Here is a 20,844-nt window from a genome sequence, read left to right as displayed (position 1 = left end):
AATATGAAAAAATGGACTGACTGGTCTTTTGCCTGCCGCGCATGCGCGAGACAATTCAAACGACCCGCCCAGACTTTGACTAGGCCACCGCCCCCTACTCCAGTGACAAGCGAAGGAGGTACTCACACGCCCCCTTTAAGATTAATCCTGCCTCCGAAAATTAACCCCTTCTACACGTCTGACCATTTGCCTCCGGCAGACATTTTTGACACATGATAAGGCTAATGACAGAGCAACAAGGAAACGATTACTTAAATTACAGATCGCTGAAGATAAAAAGTTAAAAGAACCAAGACCTGGTAGCTTTGACTTTAGGAGCAGGTGCAGGCAACCTGTGGCTCAGGTGGATGACTAGCATGGCTAAGAGCCAAAACCTAGGTGACTGTGTTGCTTGTTCCACTGGACGGCCCTTTCCCCACACTTACCCTGCCCCTTTTAAGTTGACTGACATAAATGGCTCAAACTGTCTTATCTCCTTGTTTTCTGAACCCACGCCACCAGGGTGTGATTTGTTGGCTAGTGTGTACCCTCCTGTTGACAATTCCACCCGACTTCTTCCATTTGTGGCCCAAAAGCTGAATTACACGTGTTTTCAATTCAAAGGACCCTCTTCGTCCCCCAACAAATTGGGTGACATTAACCCTTCCTGGTGCACCACACTGATAGATGGCTCAAGGATAGGCCCTTGGGCACGAGCTGACTTATTCTGGTATTGTGGGGAGCACAGATTGTACATTAGAATCCCAACCTTATCCGTAGGGCTTTGTGCTATGGTTAGACTGGTGACCCCACTCACCCTAGTGGGTACCACATTAACTCCCCTTGTAACTCCTGTCTCAGCGGCCTCTCTAACTTCTCGCCGACATGTTTTATCTCGGAGGAGTGTAACGGGCTCCTTTGATTTGACGAGTAACCCTGATGGTGTTTACTTTGATGCAATTGGACAACCAAGGGGGTCCCCCCACAACACAAATTGTGGTGTGAATCCTGTGCAGGTTTCGAGAACCTTCCTATCATTGGTGCTATTTTCCCTGTGACTGCTACTAAAAATGTAGAACGCATTAACTATGTTTTTTATAATCTGTTGAGACTGACCAACCTGACTCGTGACGCCGTTGAGGGACTTGCTGAACAACTTGCCCCGACCTCCCACATGGCCATCTAGATCCGCATAGCCCTTGACCGCATCCTAGCCAAGGAAGAAGGTGTGTGTGCAATGTTTGGTGACCAATGCTGTACCTTCATTCCTAACAACACCGCCCCCGATGGCTCAGTTCAGAGGGCCTTAAAAATTGGCTTCAAAGCACATTTGGCAGGTGGACTGACCTAATTAAGTCTGTCCTGGTCTCCATTGGAGTTTTTTGGCCATCACATTCTCATGCGGTTGCTTTATCGCCCCTTGTGCTAAGTGTCACTGAAGGGGGTCTAGCAAAGTGGTAACTTTAAGACTTTCGAGAATTGTTGGTTTCCTTCCCTGACCATGACGACATTGACGTGGACTCCCTCCATCTATCTTCCATGTAAATATGTTGTTGTTTTGTTGCTAGCTTGCTCAAAGAAAAGAAAAACAGCACCTACTTTAATGTGGGGCGTGCTTTATAAATTTTGTAAAAGTAATAAAGATCTTTTTAAAAGATCTTGAAGGGGGAATTGAAGGATATATATATATTTTCATATATCCATATTTCTGTGTTACTTCTTTACTTTCATAGTCACAAATAGCTAATGTTCCATATTGTACTCTTTTGCTTTTAAATCATCTAATGACAAAGTGCTTGCACTGGGGCCGGCCTTGATGTAGAAGGCAGACAGGAGGAATCCTCCTTGCTTTACTTCCCAGGCCGACTCAAGATAAGAGACACAATGAGCATGTGTTTGAGGTGAGACAAGTGAGGGCGGGGGGACATATTGAAGAAGAGAGTGTTTTCCGGGATGTTTTCAGATCAACTTGGGCTACGCATTTGTATGTGTTGTTCGAGGCTGGTCTCTATTCTCAAATATTTGAAAATAAATTACAAAATACCTATCCTGTCCCTGGTGGTACTTTTGAGTTCAGTTTATATGTCATCTAAAGAACTTGGGACTGACCAGCGTTTTTAAATTCCCCTTAGAGGAACATCTGGTCAGACGCAACACTTACTACAATGTGTGTGTATGGTCAAATCTACCTAGCAACAGCGGTCGGTCCTCACAACTACAAAAGTGTTTTTTTTTTTAACTTTGTGTGTTTTGCATTCTGAAGTGAGGTTGCAACTCTCTACTCCCATCTAGTGCTTGATATATTTTTTTCATCATTCTAGCTATAGTGGAAAGGGGGGCCCTCACAACCTACTGACCAAAATGTGGGTCCACACAAAGTAGGCAAGAAGTGTGTGTGTGTGTGTGTGTGTGTGCGTGTGTGTGTGTGTGTGTGTGTGTGTGTGTGTGAGTGTGTGTGTGTGTGTGTGTGTGTGTGTGTGTGTGTGTGTGTGTGTGTGGTACACAGAATATCAATTTCCACACTTCTATTAGTCCAGTGGACCCGGACATCTTATATGTAATAGAAATGTGTAGGGGGGGGTGTATGGTGTGTGGTCATTAAATATGTATTCTGATATATGTTCTTCACAGAAAATGAGCCAAAGTCAGTGACTCTCTGTTTGAAAAATTAATTAATTGTATCATTTTTCTTTTAATAAAAATTGAAAACGGATCCCACAGACCCGAACACCACACAAGGGTTCATCATCTCTAAAACTGTACTTTTCTCCAGTATATAGGGTATATTTTGGGGGGTTTTGAGATAATAATCCATCCGATGACATTACGTCTACTTCAATCAATAGAAGTTAGATATTTTAAGAACTTACAAGAATGATGTCAGGACTGGCGCCTCCAACCCTGCCCTCCCATGTCAAGGTACCCAACGGCGAGCGACATGGTGTGCTCAGGGGCGAGTAGCCTGGGGATTTGTCCCCTTTGTTTTGTAGTTTCAGTCCAACCTTGTGGCGGTTCAGTGTCTTCAGAAGATCAGCTGTTTCCTCTGAGCTCATGTTGTCAAAATAGATAGTAGCGCCCACAATCTGGTCACCTTTGAAATAATGAACAAAAAAAAAACGACACGGTCAGAACGCTCACGTTCCCGAGTAAGGATGGTCTTGAGTTGAGGACCAAAAAGGCTTACCTTCGTATACTTTCCCAGACCGTGCCGCAGGCGACTCTCCTTTCACTTCTTTGACGAAGATCTCTCCTTCACATGTCTGCTCGATGGTCAGTCCAGTTTTGTCCGGGCCTTCCCAGTCTGGAAAGAGCACTTCCCTGGTTTCCTCCTCTTCGGCCATCTGTAAATTCCAACGCACAAATAATAGAGATGAGAATACGCTTAAGTGTGTTGTTGTTTTTTTTCACTCGACTGTGTGAGATACCTTGTTTTGTTTGTCTTGTGTTCAAACCCCGGTGGAGAAGAACGTCACACTCAATGTTCCTGCGTAAAGAAAACAATGAAATTCAGACTAAAACCTCACAAATGCATCAACATCTTGGACATTTTCAGAACACATCTCTCAGGCAAGTCTATGCCTAAACTGAATAGTTGAATTCCCAAAGATTAACACAAGGTGGTGGTAAAATCCTTTCAGACAGTACAGGTTCTCACTGGTATGCACTGAAATAAATGTGCATACTGCCAAGTGTTCCAATTCTTGATCCTAGCTCATCTTTGTCAGTGTATTTGACATCTGCACATGATTTTCAGTTTATGGTTGCTTCCCAAGCACCAAAGCTCCCTGAAAGCATTCTAACACCCCTAAGCATTGAGCATCACAGAAAATCCACAAAGTACATAACTCAGGTTTACAGTCGTGGTCAAAAGTTGACATACACTTGTAAAAGAACATAATGTCATGGCTGTCTTGAGTTTCCAATAATTTCTACAACTCTTTTTTTTTTTTTGTGATAGAGTGATTGGAGCACATACTTGTTGGTCACAAAAAAACATTCATGAAGTTTGGTTCTTTTATGAATTTATTGTGGGTCTACTGAAAATGTGAGCAAATCTGCTGGGTCAAAAGTATACATACAGCAATGTTAATATTTGCTTACATGCAGGGGTGCCGAAAAGGGGGGGTAAAGGAGACGGATTTTAGGGGCCCATGATGGAGGGGGGTCTATTAAAATGCATAATTGTATGTAAAATAGCATCAAAAAATGTTGCCGCTGTGTTGGGGGCCCTGTAAAGATTCTTTTCATGGGGCCCAAAATCCCTAGCGGCGCCCCTGCTTACATGTCCCTTGGCAAGTTTCACTGCAATAAGGCGCTTTTGGTAGCCATCCACAAATTCATAAAAGAACCAAACTTCACAAACGTTTTTTGTGGCCAACAAGTATGTGCTCCAATCACTCTATCACAAAAAAAATAAGAGTTGTAGAAATTATTGGAAACTCATGACATGATGTTCTTTACAAGTGCATGTAAACTTTTGACCACGACTGTAGGTCCATTGCAAAAACAGCTTTTTAAGCATGCTAACATATTATTTTATTCAACTTTCCTTAACCATTGTTCCCTGAGCCACGTTGTTCTTATACAAAACCCCAAAACCAGTGAAGTTGGCACGTTGTGTAAATGGTAAATAAAAACAGAATACCATGATTTGCAAATCCTTTTCAACCTACACTACCGTTCAAAAGTTTGGGGTCACATTGAAATGTCCTTATTTTTGAAGGAAAAGCACTGTACTTTTCAATGAAGATAACTTTGAACTAGTCTTAACTTTAAAGAAATACACTCTATACATTGCTAATGTGGTAAATGACTATTCTAGCTGCAAATGTCTGGTTTTTGGTGCAATATCTACATAGGTGTATAGAGGCCCATTTCCAGCAACTATCACTCCAGTGTTCTAATGGTACAATGTGTTTGCTCATTGGCTCAGAAGGCTAATTGATGATTAGAAAACCCTTGTGCAATCATGTTCACACATCTGAAAACAGTTTAGCTCGTTACAGAAGCTACAAAACTGACCTTCCTTTGAGCAGATTGAGTTTCTGGAGCATCACATTTGTGGGGTCAATTAAACGCTCAAAATGGCCAGAAAAAGAGAACTTTCATTAAAACTCGACAGTCTATTCTTGTTCTTAGAAATTAAGGCTATTCCACAAAATAGTTTGGGTTACCCCAAACTTTTGAACGGTAGTGTATATCCAATTGAATAGACTGCAAAGACAATATATTCAATGTTCCCACCGGAAAACTTTGTTGTTGTTTTTGCAAATATTAGCTCATTTGGAATTTGATGCCTGCAACATGTTTCAAAAAAGCTGGCACAAGTGGCCAAAAAGACTGAGAAAGTTGAGGAATGCTCATCAAACACTTATTTGGTGAACAGGCTAATTGGGAACAGGTGGGTGCCATGGGTAACTTACACATCCGTGAAGGCACCATTAATGCTGAAAGGTACATTACAGGTTTTGGAGCAACATATGTTGCCATCCAAGCAACGTTATCATGGACGCCCCTGCTTATTTCAGCAAGACAATGCCAAGCCACGTGTTACAACAGCGTGGCTTCATAGTAAAAGAGTGCGGGTACCAGACTGGCCTGCCTGTAGTCCAGACCTGTCTCCCATTGAAAATGTGTGGCGCATTATGAAGCCTAAAATACCACAACGGAGACCCCCGGACTGTTGAACAACTTAAGCTGTACATCAAGCAAGAATGGGAAATAATTCCACCTGGAAAGCTTAAAAAATGTGTCGTTTACTGAGTGTTGTTAAAAGGAAAGGCCATGTAACACAGTGGTTAAAATGACAACTTTTTTGCAATGTGTTGCTGCCATTAAATTCTAAGTTAATGATTATTTGCAAAAAAAACCGTAAGTTTCTCAGTTGGAACATTAAATATCTTGTCTTTGCAGTCTATTCAATTGAATACAAGTTTAAAAGGATTTGCAAATCATTGTATTCTGTTTTTATTTACACAAGGTGCCAACTTCACTGGTTTTGGAGTTTGCATCTAAACAATATTGTACTATAAAAGATACTTTGCATAGGCAAGGGATGAGCATATTTTGCTTGTTTATCATTTTACAGTGTGGGGCAGTAGCCAATAATTTAAAATTCCCAATTCCTTATAGAACAAAGGAGACAATCACCAACAGACGGCGGAAAGTCTGATAATACGATTGTGCACATTCTTTTTCTCTCGAAATATCCGTAAAAATATTTCAACAGTCCCTGACCATGAACATGCTGTTGAATAAACTAGCAAATTACCAAAACACTTATTGAACAGCCACACACACACCACAGCCTCACTGTTTGCAGCCTCAAAAAGATTAAACTGTGCGTATGATCAACACTTGGCTAAATAAGTATTACAGTCATTTCAAATGTACTCTTCAAAGTGTATTCTAAATATATTTGGCCTACATTGAGTGTTAAAACAAGTCTTATTGATGTGTTATTTGTACTGTACTACAGTGCAGTCTTGTTTTCTATTATTATGTTGTAGCTGTAAATAAAGATCGTCACCAAGCAGAGACTTCTGTTTCCGAGTTAAGGGTGACAACATGGCCGCTTAATCTTGGCGCTATCTCCACCGCCGCTATCAAATTGACCAGCTTCGGGCCGAACAACTTTTTAATGCACCACATCGTCACCTCCTGCCTCGTCAATAACACATCTGTACATTGGCAAGCATTCGACGTGAACACTTTTTTTATTCTCTACCTAAAAAAATATTTGATCCAATAATAATAATTCTACTTCGCGGAAATTTGTTTACAACAGTCAGCAAACCGGGTAGCGCAATTTGAGTATGAAGGAAAAATATTTTTTTCAATAATTTGTGATGAAAATAAGAGAATAATATCTATTTTTTAACTAATTGGAAATATTTCCTGCCTGATCTAATAGAATGAAAATAAATTTGTTATGCTAAATTTCTGTTTGTTTTTTTCCCTGTGAAACGATTTTTATACTATTTAACTAGAACGTGAATTTAATTAGATGCATGTTTTGGAACAATACGAATAAATGGTAAGCTCATTTTTCTATAATTCTTTTTTTTTCCCTTCAAAATAGCAAAATCAAAAGACTAAAATAAGCAACCATTTGCAGGCGTTTTCCTGTATTTATGTTTCTAAATATGAACGAAAACAGAATAAAAATCTACCATTTCATCACTATGCACGGATGTTAATTAATAGAATAGAATAGAATAGAAAATACTCTATTGATCCCTGGGGGAAATTCAGCACCACAGTTCGATCACAATAGACAATAAACACTTAGGTATTTTTACATGTGAATAATATAAATACAGTCTATTATACAGCATTATTCACATGTGAATAATATACATATAGTCTTTTATAGAGAATTATTTACATGTGAATAATATAAATACAGTCTATTATACAGCATTATTCACATGTGAATAATATAAATACAGTCTATTATACAGCATTATTCACATGTGAATAACATAAATACATAAACATAAATAACTTAGACATAAAAGTAGTGTTTTGATGACAATTCATACTTATTCAAATGACAACACGAGTTCAGAGTTATGGTATGACATAACAAAGAAAAGTAAGCTAGCACTGTCGCTGCTAAGTTAGCACACATGCTCATGGACAAGATGGCCACTTGTTGCTTTCCCGGTTGACAAAACCCAGCTGTTGAACTAACCTCATTGCTTCGTAGTTGTTTTTGTTGTTGTTTTTTTATCAAAAAGTCACGTTTGGAGTCTGAAGACCAGAAGCTTGGTGGATAACTCTAGCTTGCTCGCTAGCTGCCGCTGAGCTAAAGCGTAGTGACGGTCGAGGCGAAGGGAATGAATTAGAATGGCAGAAATGTTGGAATCTGTTAAGATTTGACATGTTATCTTTAATTGTGTCCCTTTTCATTTCAACATAGGTGAGTAGTTTTACTTAGTTTTTGTTTTAATTGGTTTTGTAATACAGCAGCTAACTTCTGCATGTCTTTGTTGATATCCACATTTGGGCATAAAAAATGTTGATTGACTGACATTTTACTTGGAAAGTATTATATATATATATATGTATACAGGTATATATATAAATATATATATATATATATATATATATATATATATATATATATATATATATATATATATATATATATATATATATATATATATATATATATATATATATATATATATATATATATATATATATATATGTATACAGGTATATATATAAATAAATATATATATATATAAATATATATATATATATATTTTTATTTATTTATTTATATATATATATTTATTTATATATATATTTATATATATATATATATATATATATATATATATATATATATATATATATATATATATATATATATATATATATATATATATATATATATATATATATATATATATATATATATATATATATATATATATATAACGTTAGTGAAGTGAAGTGAATTGAATTATATTTATATAGCACTTTTCTCTAGTGACTCAAAGCGCTATACATAGTGAAACCCAATATCTAAGTTACATTTAAAGCAGTGTGGGTGGCACTGGGAGCAGGTGGGTAAAGTGTCTTGCCCAAGGACACAACGGCAGTGATTAGGATGGCGGAAGCGGGAAACTAGTAATAGAACTAGTAATTTCTGCAGAAAAAGAGGTAAACTAGTAATAAAACCAGTAGTGTCTGCAGAAGAAGAAGTAAACTAGAAATAAAAGTAGTAATGTCTGCAGAAGAAGAGGTAAACAAGGAATAAAACTAGTAATGTCTGCAGAAGAAGAGGTAAAGACTAATAAAACTAGTAATGTCTGCAGAAAAATAGGTAAACTAGTAATAAAAGTAGTAATGCAAAGGTAAAACCATTTTTATCTTTTAACCTTTTTGAACAAGTCGTGCATGCTTTTATTTCAAGTCGCCTGGACTACTGCAATGCACTTTATGCTGGCATTAGCCAAAAAGCTCTCTCCAGGTTGCAGTTAGTCCAGAACGCGGCAGCACGACTTTTAACCTGGGCCAGGAAACGCGAGCATACAACCCCAATTCTTCGGAGTTTGCACTGGCTCCCTGTTCATTTTAGAATTGATTTTAAATCCTTGCTGTTTGTTTTTAAAGCTTTACATGGACTGGCACCTCAGTATATCTCGGACCTCATCCAAATTTACACTCCTGCGCGCGCTCTGAGGTCCGAGAGCCAGCTCCAGCTCGTGGTGCCCAGGACGAGACTTAAAACCAGGGGATACAGGGCCTTCTCTGTGGTCGGCCCTAAACTCTGGAACACTCTGCCCCTCCATGTTCAAACTGCTCCCACAGTGGAGTGTTTTAAGTCTCGTCTTAAGACCCACTTTTATTCTTTGGCTTTTAACACTACGTGAGTTGTGTGGTCTTCTGTCCTCTGTTGTCCTGTGTGGTTAGGGTTAGGGTTATACATTTTGATGTCTATTTTACTGTTTTAATTGGTTTTACCCTTTAAAATCGTTTTTAATCATATTTATTTTTTATATTGTCTCTGTATTGGTTTTCTATTCATTTATTCTTTGTTTTTATTCAGTCATTGGTGTAGCATAATATTGTTTTTAATATTGTTTTTAATATCGTTTTTAATATTGTTTTTAACATGGCTGTGCAGCACTTTGGAAACATTCTTGTTGTGTAAATGTGCTATATAAATAAAGTGGATTGGATTGGATTGGATAATGTCTGCAGAAGAAGAGGTAAAGTAGTAATAAAACTAGTAATATCTGCAGAAGAAGAGGTAAACTAGTAATACAACTAGTAATGTCTGCAGAAGAAGAGGTAAAGACTAATAAAACTAGTAATGTCTGCAGAAGAAGTGGTAAACTAGTAATACAACCAGTAATGTCTGCAGAAGAAGAGGTAAACTAGCAATACAACTAGTAATGTCTGCAGAAGAAGAGGTAAAGACTAATAAAACTAGTAATGTCTGCAGAAGAAGTGGTAAACTAGTAATACAACCAGTAATGTCTGCAGAAGAAGAGGTAAACTAGTAATACAACCAGTAATGTCTGCAGAAGAAGAGGTAAACTAGTAATACAACTAGTAATGTCTGCAGAAGAAAAGGTAAACTAGTAATACAACTAGTAATGTTTGCAGAAGAAGAGGTAAACTAGTAATAAAACCAGTAATGTCTGCATAATAAGAGGTAAACTAGTAATAAAACCAGCAATGTCTGCAAAAGAAGAGGTAAACTAGTAATAAAACCAGTAATGTCTGCAGAAGAAGAGGTAAACTAGTAATAAAACTAGTAATGTCTGCCGAAGAAGAGGTAAAGACTAATAAAACCAGTAATGTCTGCAGAAGAAGTGGTAAACTAGTAATACAACCAGTAATGTCTGCAGAAGAAGAGGTAAACTAGTAATACAACTAGTAATGTCTGCAGAAGAAAAGGTAAACTAGTAATAAAACCAGTAATGTCTGCAGAAGAAGTGGTAAACTAGTAATACAACCAGTAATGTCTGCAGAAGAAGAGGTAAACTAGTAATACAACCAGTAATGTCTGCATAATAAGAGGTAAACTAGTAATAAAACCAGTAATGTCTGCAGAATAAGAGGTAAACTAGCAATACAACTAGTAATGTCTGCAGAAGAAGAGGTAAAGACTAATAAAACCAGTAATGTCTGCAGAAGAAGTGGTAAACTAGTAATACAACCAGTAATGTCTGCAGAAGAAGAGGTAAACTAGTAATACAACTAGTAATGTCTGCAGAAGAAAAGGTAAACTAGTAATACAACCAGTAATGTTTGCAGAAGAAGAGGTAAACTAGTAATAAAACCAGTAATGTCTGCATAATAAGAGGTAAACTAGTAATAAAACCAGCAATGTCTGCAAAAGAAGAGGTAAACTAGTAATAAAACCAGTAATGTCTGCAGAAGAAGAGGTAAACTAGTAATAAAACTAGTAATGTCTGCCGAAGAAGAGGTAAAGACTAATAAAACCAGTAATGTCTGCAGAAGAAGTGGTAAACTAGTAATACAACCAGTAATGTCTGCAGAAGAAGAGGTAAACTAGTAATACAACCAGTAATGTCTGCAGAAGAAGAGGTAAACTAGTAATACAACTAGTAATGTCTGCAGAAGAAAAGGTAAACTAGTAATAAAACCAGTAATGTCTGCAGAAGAAGTGGTAAACTAGTAATACAACCAGTAATGTCTGCAGAAGAAGAGGTAAACTAGTAATACAACCAGTAATGTCTGCATAATAAGAGGTAAACTAGTAATAAAACCAGTAATGTCTGCAGAAGAAGAGGTAAACTAGCAATACAACTAGTAATGTCTGCAGAAGAAGAGGTAAAGACTAATAAAACCAGTAATGTCTGCAGAAGAAGTGGTAAACTAGTAATACAACCAGTAATGTCTGCAGAAGAAGAGGTAAACTAGTAATACAACTAGTAATGTCTGCAGAAGAAAAGGTAAACTAGTAATACAACCAGTAATGTTTGCAGAAGAAGAGGTAAACTAGTAATAAAACCAGTAATGTCTGCATAATAAGAGGTAAACTAGTAATAAAACCAGCAATGTCTGCAAAAGAAGAGGTAAACTAGTAATAAAACCAGTAATGTCTGCAGAAGAAGAGGTAAACTAGTAATACAACTAGTAATGTCTGCAGAAGAAGAGGTAAGGACAACAACTGATCTACTCAGTGGCCTAGTGGTTAGAGTGTCCGCCCTGAGATCGGTAGGTTGTGAGTTCAAACCCCGGCCGGGTCATACCAAAGACTATAAAAATGGGACCCATTACCTCCCTGCTTGGCACTCAGCATCAAGGGTTGGAATTGGGGGTTAAATCACCAAAAAATGATTCCCCGGCGCGGCTACGCTGCTGCCCACTGCTCCCCTCACCTCCCAGGGGGTGATCAAGGGGATGGGTCAAATGCAGAGGACAAATTTCACCACACCTAGTGTGTGTGTGACAATCATTGGTACTTTAACTTTTTAACTTTAACTTACTTAATGTTAATATTCTAACAGTTAGCATGTTTCACATACAAAGTTATATGACTATAAGGTGTATGGCTGCGGAATTTGAGAAAAAAGTGTAAAATACGTGCACGCAAAAAGTTAGCACTTTAATGTTAGCGTGCTAGCATAGTAACTATAGCATGCTAACAGTTAACAAGTGGCACATACCAAGTTATATGAATGTAAGGTTTATGGCTGTCTAATTAGAAGAAAAAAAATGTAAAGTTAGCTAAAAAGTTAGCATGTTAATGTTAGTATGCTGGCATGCTAGCAGTTAACAAGTGTCACATACCAAGTTATATGACTATAGGGTAAACGGTTGCAAAATTAGCTCAAAAAGCTAGCACTTTACTGTTAGCATGCTAACAATCAACAAGTGTCACGTACCAAATTATATGACTGTAAGGTGTATGGCTGCAGAATTAGAGAAAAAACTGTAATATTAGCTTGAAAAGTTGTCTCGCTAATATTAGCATACTAGCATGCTAATGTAATGACCGGGTAAGAAGAAATACCAAAAGGCAGTATTAGTTGGTGTAGACATAGAAAGTAGCAAAAAAAAAGCTAGCATGAAATGTTAGCATGCTAATATAAGAGATGCTAAAAAACAAAAAACGCTAGAATGCTAACGTTCTGACAAGTATGCAAGCAGTTAACGTGCTAGCATACTTGTTCGACACCAACGCAGATAGAAAAAAAACATGATTTTTGTACTGGGGGGGGCCCTGTTGTCTGTCTATGTTGTGTGCCCATTGAACTGTTAGTTACGGCCCTGTACAAACACCTGAGGGGAGGGGCTGTCACGTGACTTCATGTAATTAGATGAACCTGCCACCATTACACAATGACACAGCAGTTTATGTGGGATTTGTTGAAAAACTTAATTCCGAAAAATGTCAGATTGTGGGCAAACGCTTAGAGATATCGACTTTTCGTAAAAACCGTGAGCGCCTCAAGGCTTTGAGGAACGTTCCGGCGTTCTCAGATTTCCGATAAATGGAAAAATGGTTGAGTTAGAGGCCCGTTTATTCACTGCTGCTTAGCAGCATGTTAATGGGCGCTTGCATTGCAGCAGGCCCATAATAAATAATGTTGAAAGTAATTTCCCTACTGGCAGAGGTGGGTAGTAACACGCTACATTTACTCTGTTACATCTTGAGTAACTTTTGGGATGAATTGTACTTCTAAGAGTAGTTTTAATGCAACATACTTTTACTTTTACTTGAGTATATTTATAGAGAAGAAACACTACTTTTACTCCACTCCATTTATCTACATTCAGCTCGCTACTCGCTACTGATTTTTATCGATCTGTTAATGCACGCTTTGTTTGTTTTGGTTTGTCAGACAGACCTTCAAAGTAGGATATCTCGCATGCCTGCGTTTCACCAATCAAATACAGTCACTGGTGACGTTTGACTCCGTTTCACCAATCAAACAGAGCCAGGCGGTCACGTGATTAACTGCACATAAAGTTTCAGCGGCAACAAGCTTAAGCTTACATGAACTCAACGTCAAATTTGAGGAAGCACATCGCGGTAAGTAACATTAGTAGATATTTTGGCTGTCCCCGTAGGCTGATGTTAGCTTCCCTGCTATGAATCACTGTCAAAAGTACATCGTGTGGGGACATTTATTAACGCACTGCACACACACACACACACACACACACACACACACACACACACACACACACACACACACACACACACACACACACACACACACACACACACACACACACACACACACACACACACACACACACACACACACACACACACACACACACACACACACGCACGCATGCATAGAAACACCAATCAGAAGTGCACAGTGTGTTCCCAGATGCACCGTGCAGCCCACACCTATCAGTTTATGGTTTGCGTAAAGGCTAACTTGTTATTTTCCTTTGTAATCTCTGCTTACTGAGCCTATGGTGCTGTTAAGTTATTGTGGCTCAATTTGCCTTAAATTTTTTTATGTTAATGTATTATTTTTTAATATATATTATTGTTTTAGTTGCTTAAGAGATATTCTTGGCTCTGAATTTGCTCGTTGCTATTTTTATGTTTTTGTGCATTATTTGTTGCCGTCATCATTAAACGAACAGGTTACTCATCAGTTACTCAGTACTTGAGTAGTTTTTTCACAACATACTTTTTACTTTTACTCAAGTAAATATTTGGGTGACTACTCCTTACTTTTACTTGAGTAATAAATCTCTAAAGTAACAGTACTCTTACTTGAGTACAATTTCTGGCTACTCTACCCACCTCTGCCTACTGGTAACTAATGTTACTAATATAACTAATATTAGCATACTAGCACGCTAACGTCGAGAAGCTAGCACATGACTGGGTAAGAAGTAATACCAAAATGCAGTATTTGTTGGTGTAGACATAGAAAGTAGCAAAAAAAATAAGCTAGCATAAAACGTTAGCATGCTAATATAAGAGATACTAGCAAAAAATATATATACGTACTCTAACAACTACAAATAGTACTTATATTTGACATCTTTAGTACTAGTAAGTTCCATAGTCAGCCTGTTCTATAAGACAACGAAGCAAAGTTCAAGACGAAGGCAAAGATAACGAAAATAACAAGACAAGTGGCCGTCCGCTAATGCCGATGAAGAAATTCAAAGAACGGAAACGTTGACACGGTTCTCATTAAACATATTTCCCGAGGGGGTCGCATACCAGCGTTTGCACGCGTGCGGCAAACATGCCTGGCGTTAATAAACACCAGCCCCTTTTTAGACTGGTGGATACTGGAAAATACATTAAATACTTTGAGATAATATTGATTCAGCTGTCCAAAATAGACGTAGGCTCTCAACGTGTCAATACCAAGAGCCTAATGCTGGCTAAAAAAAAATGACGCCGGCATGTGAAACCTCCCAAAAAAATTATTTCTCTCATTCTGTCATGTTGGCTCGGCTGAGGCTTGAAATATAATGTGGACAAATCAGTTAGCTGCGGATAAAAACAAGACATTGCAACACTTTTGGACGCCGCCTCGCTCAATACAGATCCTATTGGGCTCATTCCAACAGCTCCAATAATCCCTTTGTGACCATTTTTGGAAGATTTTGGGTCTCCAGGAGTCCGCACGTCAACCACGCCTTTATGGGCACTGATTACACGGGCAGCAAACATAGCCTGCAAACGTTCCACATAATGCTAATGTTTTACTTCTGCGTGCCTCCTACTCGTTCACTGACACAAGCTGTTGTTGTTAACTGGATTGGAGGCAATTTGCACTTAGCACCTTGAGAGTCCAGAAATGAAAAGTGTGTTATAAATATAACACACATGCATATACATATAAATATATGTATATATATATATATATATATATAGATATATAAAAGGGACAAGCGGTAGAAAATGGATATAGATAGATAGATAGATAGATAGATAGATAGATAGATAGATAGATAGATAGATAGATAGATAGATAGATAGATAGATAGATAGATAGATAGATAGATAGATAGATAGATGGATAGACATACAAGTATACATACATACAGTACATATATACATACATATATAATTACATATATACACACATATATTGACAAATATATACATACATATATAGATATAGATACATATATACATACATACATGCATATATACATACATACAGTACATATATACGTATATGCATACAGATATACATACATACATACATAGATATACATACATATATATATACATGCATAGATATACATACATGCATATGTATGTATATATGTTTATATATATATATATATATATATATATATATATATATATATATATATATACATATATATATATATATATATATATATATATATATATATATATATATATATATATATATATATATATATATATATATATATATATATATATATATATATATATATATATATATATATATATATATATATATATATATATGTATGTATATCTATGTATGTATATATCTATGTATATGTATGTATATATGTATATCTGTATGTATATAAATGTATGTATATACATGTATGTAAATATGTATGTATATACTGTATGTATGTATATATGCATATATGTATGTATATATGTATATATATCAATATATGTATGTATTTATATATGTATGTATATACATGTATGTATATATTTGTAGATATACTGTATGTATTTACATATATATATATATATATATATATATATATATATATATATATATATATATATATATATATATATATATATATATATATATATATATATATATATATATGTATTTACATATATATATATACATATATATATATATATATGTATTTACATATATATATATACATATATATATATATATATATATATATATATATATATATATATATATATATATATATATATATATATATATATATATATATATATATATATATATATATAAATATGTATATCTATGTATATGTATGTATATATGTATATCTGTATGTATGTAAATGTATGTATATACATGTATGTATATATGTATGTACTGTATATACTGTATGTATGTATATATGCATGTATGTATGTATATATGTATTTATATGGATATATGTATGTATTTATATATGTATGTATATACATGTATGTATATATTTGTCAATATATGTATTTACATATATATATATATATATATATATATACAGTATATATATGTATATATGTACTGTATGTATGTGTGTATGTATGTATATATGTATGTATATCTATGTATTTATGTATGTATGTATATCTATATATGTATGTATTTATATATGTATGTATATATTTGTCAATATATGTATGTATATATATATATATATATATAATATGTATATATACATAGATTTAAAAATAATAATAATCTAACAGACTGTATCAATTCAAATCTGTCAAATACGAATTACGTTTCATTCAGCTATCTTTATAATAATGACTTATAATGAATTATAAATATCTTGAGTTAAAAGCTTTTTTTCAGCGTAGATTAACTATAATAGATTCATTAATTACAGATAGTACTTCTTTCTTTTCAGTCTCTTGACAGCACAAATTGTAATCTTCCTTGTTTTGTTTGCACTTGTCATATTTCACATTCTCCCCCCCCTTCACCCTCGCCGATGAAGCGAGAAATATTTGGGCGTGACACCTCCGCCATATTTCAGAGAGAGCGCTGGAAGGGTAGGGGGCGGGGAGGAAGGGCCGCGCCAGCAGCGACAGAGGTGGGAGGCAACGACCTTTAGCGAGGAAAAGGTCAGGGGAGGAAACGGTAAAAAAAAAAAAAAAAGAAGAAGATAGTCGAGGAATTGCTGGAGGAATGTCAGCCTATGAGTTCACAGCCCAGGGAGTGGAAGACAACAACAACGAGCTCGGGCGGTAAAGTATCAGAATCTCCCTCCCTTTGGGAACTTTTCATTACATTCTCTCCCGACATATTTCATTATCATTATTTTCATTGTTTTCATTGTTTTTTGTCTTGCATTCTGAGCATCATCCGTCACAGGGGTGTCCAAACTGTTTGCGGCCCATAGCTCTTTTCCTTATTTACGGGCAAATTAAACACACATTGGAACGATACGAAAATCGGTCCACGCGCTCCCAAAAACGAGAGCTAAAAACCGATACGACCGACGACCTGTGCGTCTCACTGTATGTGCTCTTTGTTGATTTCTGTGCGTTCCGTCACGATAAACACGAGTACTAGTTTCAACGTTTTTGAGTTTGCTCAAGCCCCCAAAAATGTTTTAGTTGTTGCAGTAACAATAATTTATGAAGATTTTACGGCAAAACGCTATAAAATTTACACTGGTTTTTACTCTGAATTACTGTAAATCGGTACTAGTTATTTTTGCGTAAAAAATTTTGGTCACTCAGATCCCAGTTTTTTACCATAAAATATGCAGTTGTTGTTGCTTTTACAGTGTGTTACTGTAAATTGAAAAACAGTATCACTGCTATTTTTATTGTAAATACAGAGCTCCCAGTTTATCATAAAATGTACAATTGTTTTACAGTACATTACTGTAAATTGAAAAAAAAATTACGAGTTAATTATTTAGTCTGAATTGACAGTTTTTTTTACCGTAAATTCTACAGTACGTTACTGTAAATTGAAAATCGGTACCACTGTAATTTTTACGATAAATCTCTGGAGATTGAGTTGCCATTTTTTTACTGTAAGTCCTGTGGTTGTTGTTTTTACAGTGCATTACTGTAAATTGAAACTCAGTACCACTGTCATTTTTACGATTAAAATGTGGTTACTGAGTTGTCATTTTTTGTTTTGTTTTTTTTTCCACCGGAAGTTCTATGATCGTTGTTTTTACAGTCCATTGCTGTAAATTAAAAAAAAAACTATAACTGTTATTTTATGGTAAAATTCTGGTCAATGAGCTCTCAGTTTTGTACCGTAAAATACACAATTGTTGTTTTTACAGTACGTTACTGTAAATTGAAACTGTGTACCATTGTTATGTTTACGATCAAATTCTGGAGATTGACTTGCCAGTTTTTTTACTACAAGTTCTTGTTTTTACAGTGCATTATTGTACATTTTAAAAACAGTACAACTGGTATTTTTACGGCAAAATTACGGTCACTGAGCTCTCGTTTTTTTACCGTAAAATCCACATTTGTTCTTTTTACAGTACATTACTGTAAATTGAAACTCGGTACCACTGTCATTTTTACGATAAAAAAGTTTTACCGTAAAATCTACGGTTGTCGTTTTTACAGTGTATTACTGAAAATAAAAACAAAAACAATACAACTGTTATTTCTATGGTAAAATTCTGGTGAAAGCTCCCATTTTATCATAAAATCTACAGTTGTTTTACAGTACATTACTGTAAATTGAAACTGTGTACCATTGTTATTTTTACGATAAAAGTCTGTCGGCTGAATTGCCAGGTTTTTTTTACCGTAAATTCTATGGTTGTTTTTTCTACAGTCCATTGCTGTAAATTAAAAAAACAGTGCAGTTGTTATTTCTATGGTCAAATTCTGGTCACTAATCTCTCAGTTTTTTTACCGTAAAATCCGCAGTTGTTGTTTTTACAGTGCATTGCTGTAAATTGAAACTCGGTACCACTGTAATTTTTACGATAAAATTCTGGAGATTGAGTTGCCAGTTTTTTTACTGTAAGTTCTACGGTTGTTGTTTTTACAGTACATCACTGTAAGTTGAAACTCGGTACCACTGTCATTTTTACGATTAAAATGTGGTAACTGAGTTGCCATTTTTTTGTTTGTTTTGTTTCACCGTAAGTTCTATGATCGTTGTTTTTACAGTGCATTGCTGTTTTTTAAAAAACAATGCAACTGTTATTTTTATGGTAAAATATCTGGTCTCAGCTCCCAGTTTATCATAAAATCTACAGTTGTTTTACACTACAATTCTGTAAATTGAAACTGTGCACCGTTGTTATTTTTACCCAAACAATTATGTCGGCTGAATTGCCAGTTTTTTTCCCCGTAAGTTCTACGGTTGTTGTTTCTACAGTGCGCTGCTGTAAATAAAAAAAATGAAAATACGACTGTTATTTTTATGGTAAAGCTCTGCTTTTTACCGTAAAATCCCCAGTTGTTGTTTTTACAGTACATTACTGTAAATTGAAACTCGGTACCACTGTCATTTTTACGATAAAATTCAGGTTGTTTGTTTTTTCAAATCTACAATCGTCGTTTTTACAGTGCAATACTAAAAATGGGAAAATGGTACCCACCTTTATTTTGACAGTGACAATCTGGTGACTGAGCTGAATGTTTTACCGTAAAGTCTACGGTTGTCGTTTCTACAGTGTGTTACTGTAAACGGTCGATCGGTACCACTGTTTTTTTACAGTAAAATTATGTCGACTGAGCTGACAGTTTCTTATCGTGAAATCTAAGTGAAGAAAATAAATATATCTCAAGGGGGTTGGATTAGATGTGACACTAATTGCTTGATTAGCTACGACACTAGGGTTGTCCTGATACCAATATTTTGGTACCGGTACCAAAATGTATTTCGATACTTCTTTTAATAGAGGGGACCACAAAAAATGGCATTATTGGCTTTGTTTTAACAAAAAATCTTAGGGTACAATAAACATATGTTTATTATTGCAATTTAGTCCTTAAATAAAATAGTGAACATACTAGACAACTTGTCTTTTAGTAGTAAGTAAACAAACAAAGACTCCTAATTAGTAACATATTGTGTCAATTATTATTATATTATTTTGTCAAAATTATGAAGGACAAGTGGTAGAAAATTAATTATTAATCTACTTATTCATTTACTATTAATATCTGCTTACTTTCTCTTTTAACATGTTCTACCTACACTTCTGTTAAAATGTAATAATCACTTATTCTTCTCTTGTTTGATACTTTACATTAGTTTTGGATGATACCACAAATTTAGGTATCGATCCCGATACCAAGTAGTTACAGGATCATACATTGGTCATATTCAAAGTCCTCATGTGTCCAAGGACATATTTCCTGAGTTTATGAAGATGATATGAATTTTAAAAAAAGAAAAAAAAAAAGTTTGACGATATCGTAGTAGTATCAACTAGATACGCTCTTGTACTTGGTATTATTACAGTGGATGTCAGGTGTAGATCCACTCATGGCATTTGTCTACATTCAGGAGTGCTAGCTTTTGTTAGCGGTGAGCTATTGTATCCTCCTACGGTGTGTAGTGAAGCATGTTTTGCTATTCCTCGTCCTCCAGTGATAATGTACTTGTAAGAAACTTACTTTATTTGTCACCACGGAGGCCAGGATTAGGGATTTAGAAGTAGCTAAAACACTGCCGACTGCGGATGGACGATAGTCTTAAAGCACCTCTTCTTGAG

The 20,844-nt window shown here is 35.6% G+C and overlaps 2 protein-coding genes across 5 annotated transcripts in view; one reads left to right on the top strand and one right to left on the bottom strand.

The window, feature by feature from the left end:
- ahnak (AHNAK nucleoprotein) overlaps nt 1–20,844 on the bottom strand; it is a 69,868-nt gene that overhangs the window by 22,662 nt on the left and 26,362 nt on the right. For both annotated transcript variants that reach the window (XM_062044331.1, XM_062044332.1), the window contains exons 3-5: nt 3,405–3,463; nt 3,164–3,320; nt 2,850–3,070 (exon numbers count right to left, since the gene is read on the bottom strand). In XM_062044331.1, coding sequence (XP_061900315.1) covers nt 2,850–3,070; nt 3,164–3,320 — 378 coding nt within the window. In that variant the 5' untranslated portion in view covers nt 3,405–3,463. The remainder of the gene's footprint in view (nt 1–2,849; nt 3,071–3,163; nt 3,321–3,404; nt 3,464–20,844) is intronic.
- Nucleotides 17,215–20,844, top strand: part of LOC133648340 (molybdenum cofactor cytidylyltransferase-like) — a 13,277-nt gene continuing 9,647 nt past the window's right edge. For all 3 annotated transcript variants that reach the window (XR_009825845.1, XM_062044336.1, XM_062044335.1), the window contains exon 1: nt 17,215–17,374. Coding sequence is in view for 2 of the 3 variants with exons in the window: in XM_062044336.1 (XP_061900320.1) it covers nt 17,316–17,374 (59 nt within the window). In the remaining variant the exon portion in view is untranslated. The remainder of the gene's footprint in view (nt 17,375–20,844) is intronic.

This window comes from Entelurus aequoreus, linkage group LG04 (assembly GCF_033978785.1).
Source record: "Entelurus aequoreus isolate RoL-2023_Sb linkage group LG04, RoL_Eaeq_v1.1, whole genome shotgun sequence".
Lineage (NCBI taxonomy): Eukaryota > Metazoa > Chordata > Actinopteri > Syngnathiformes > Syngnathidae > Entelurus > Entelurus aequoreus.
Note: the sequence above shows the minus strand (reverse complement) of the source record. Positions and strands in the feature narration are given on the sequence as shown.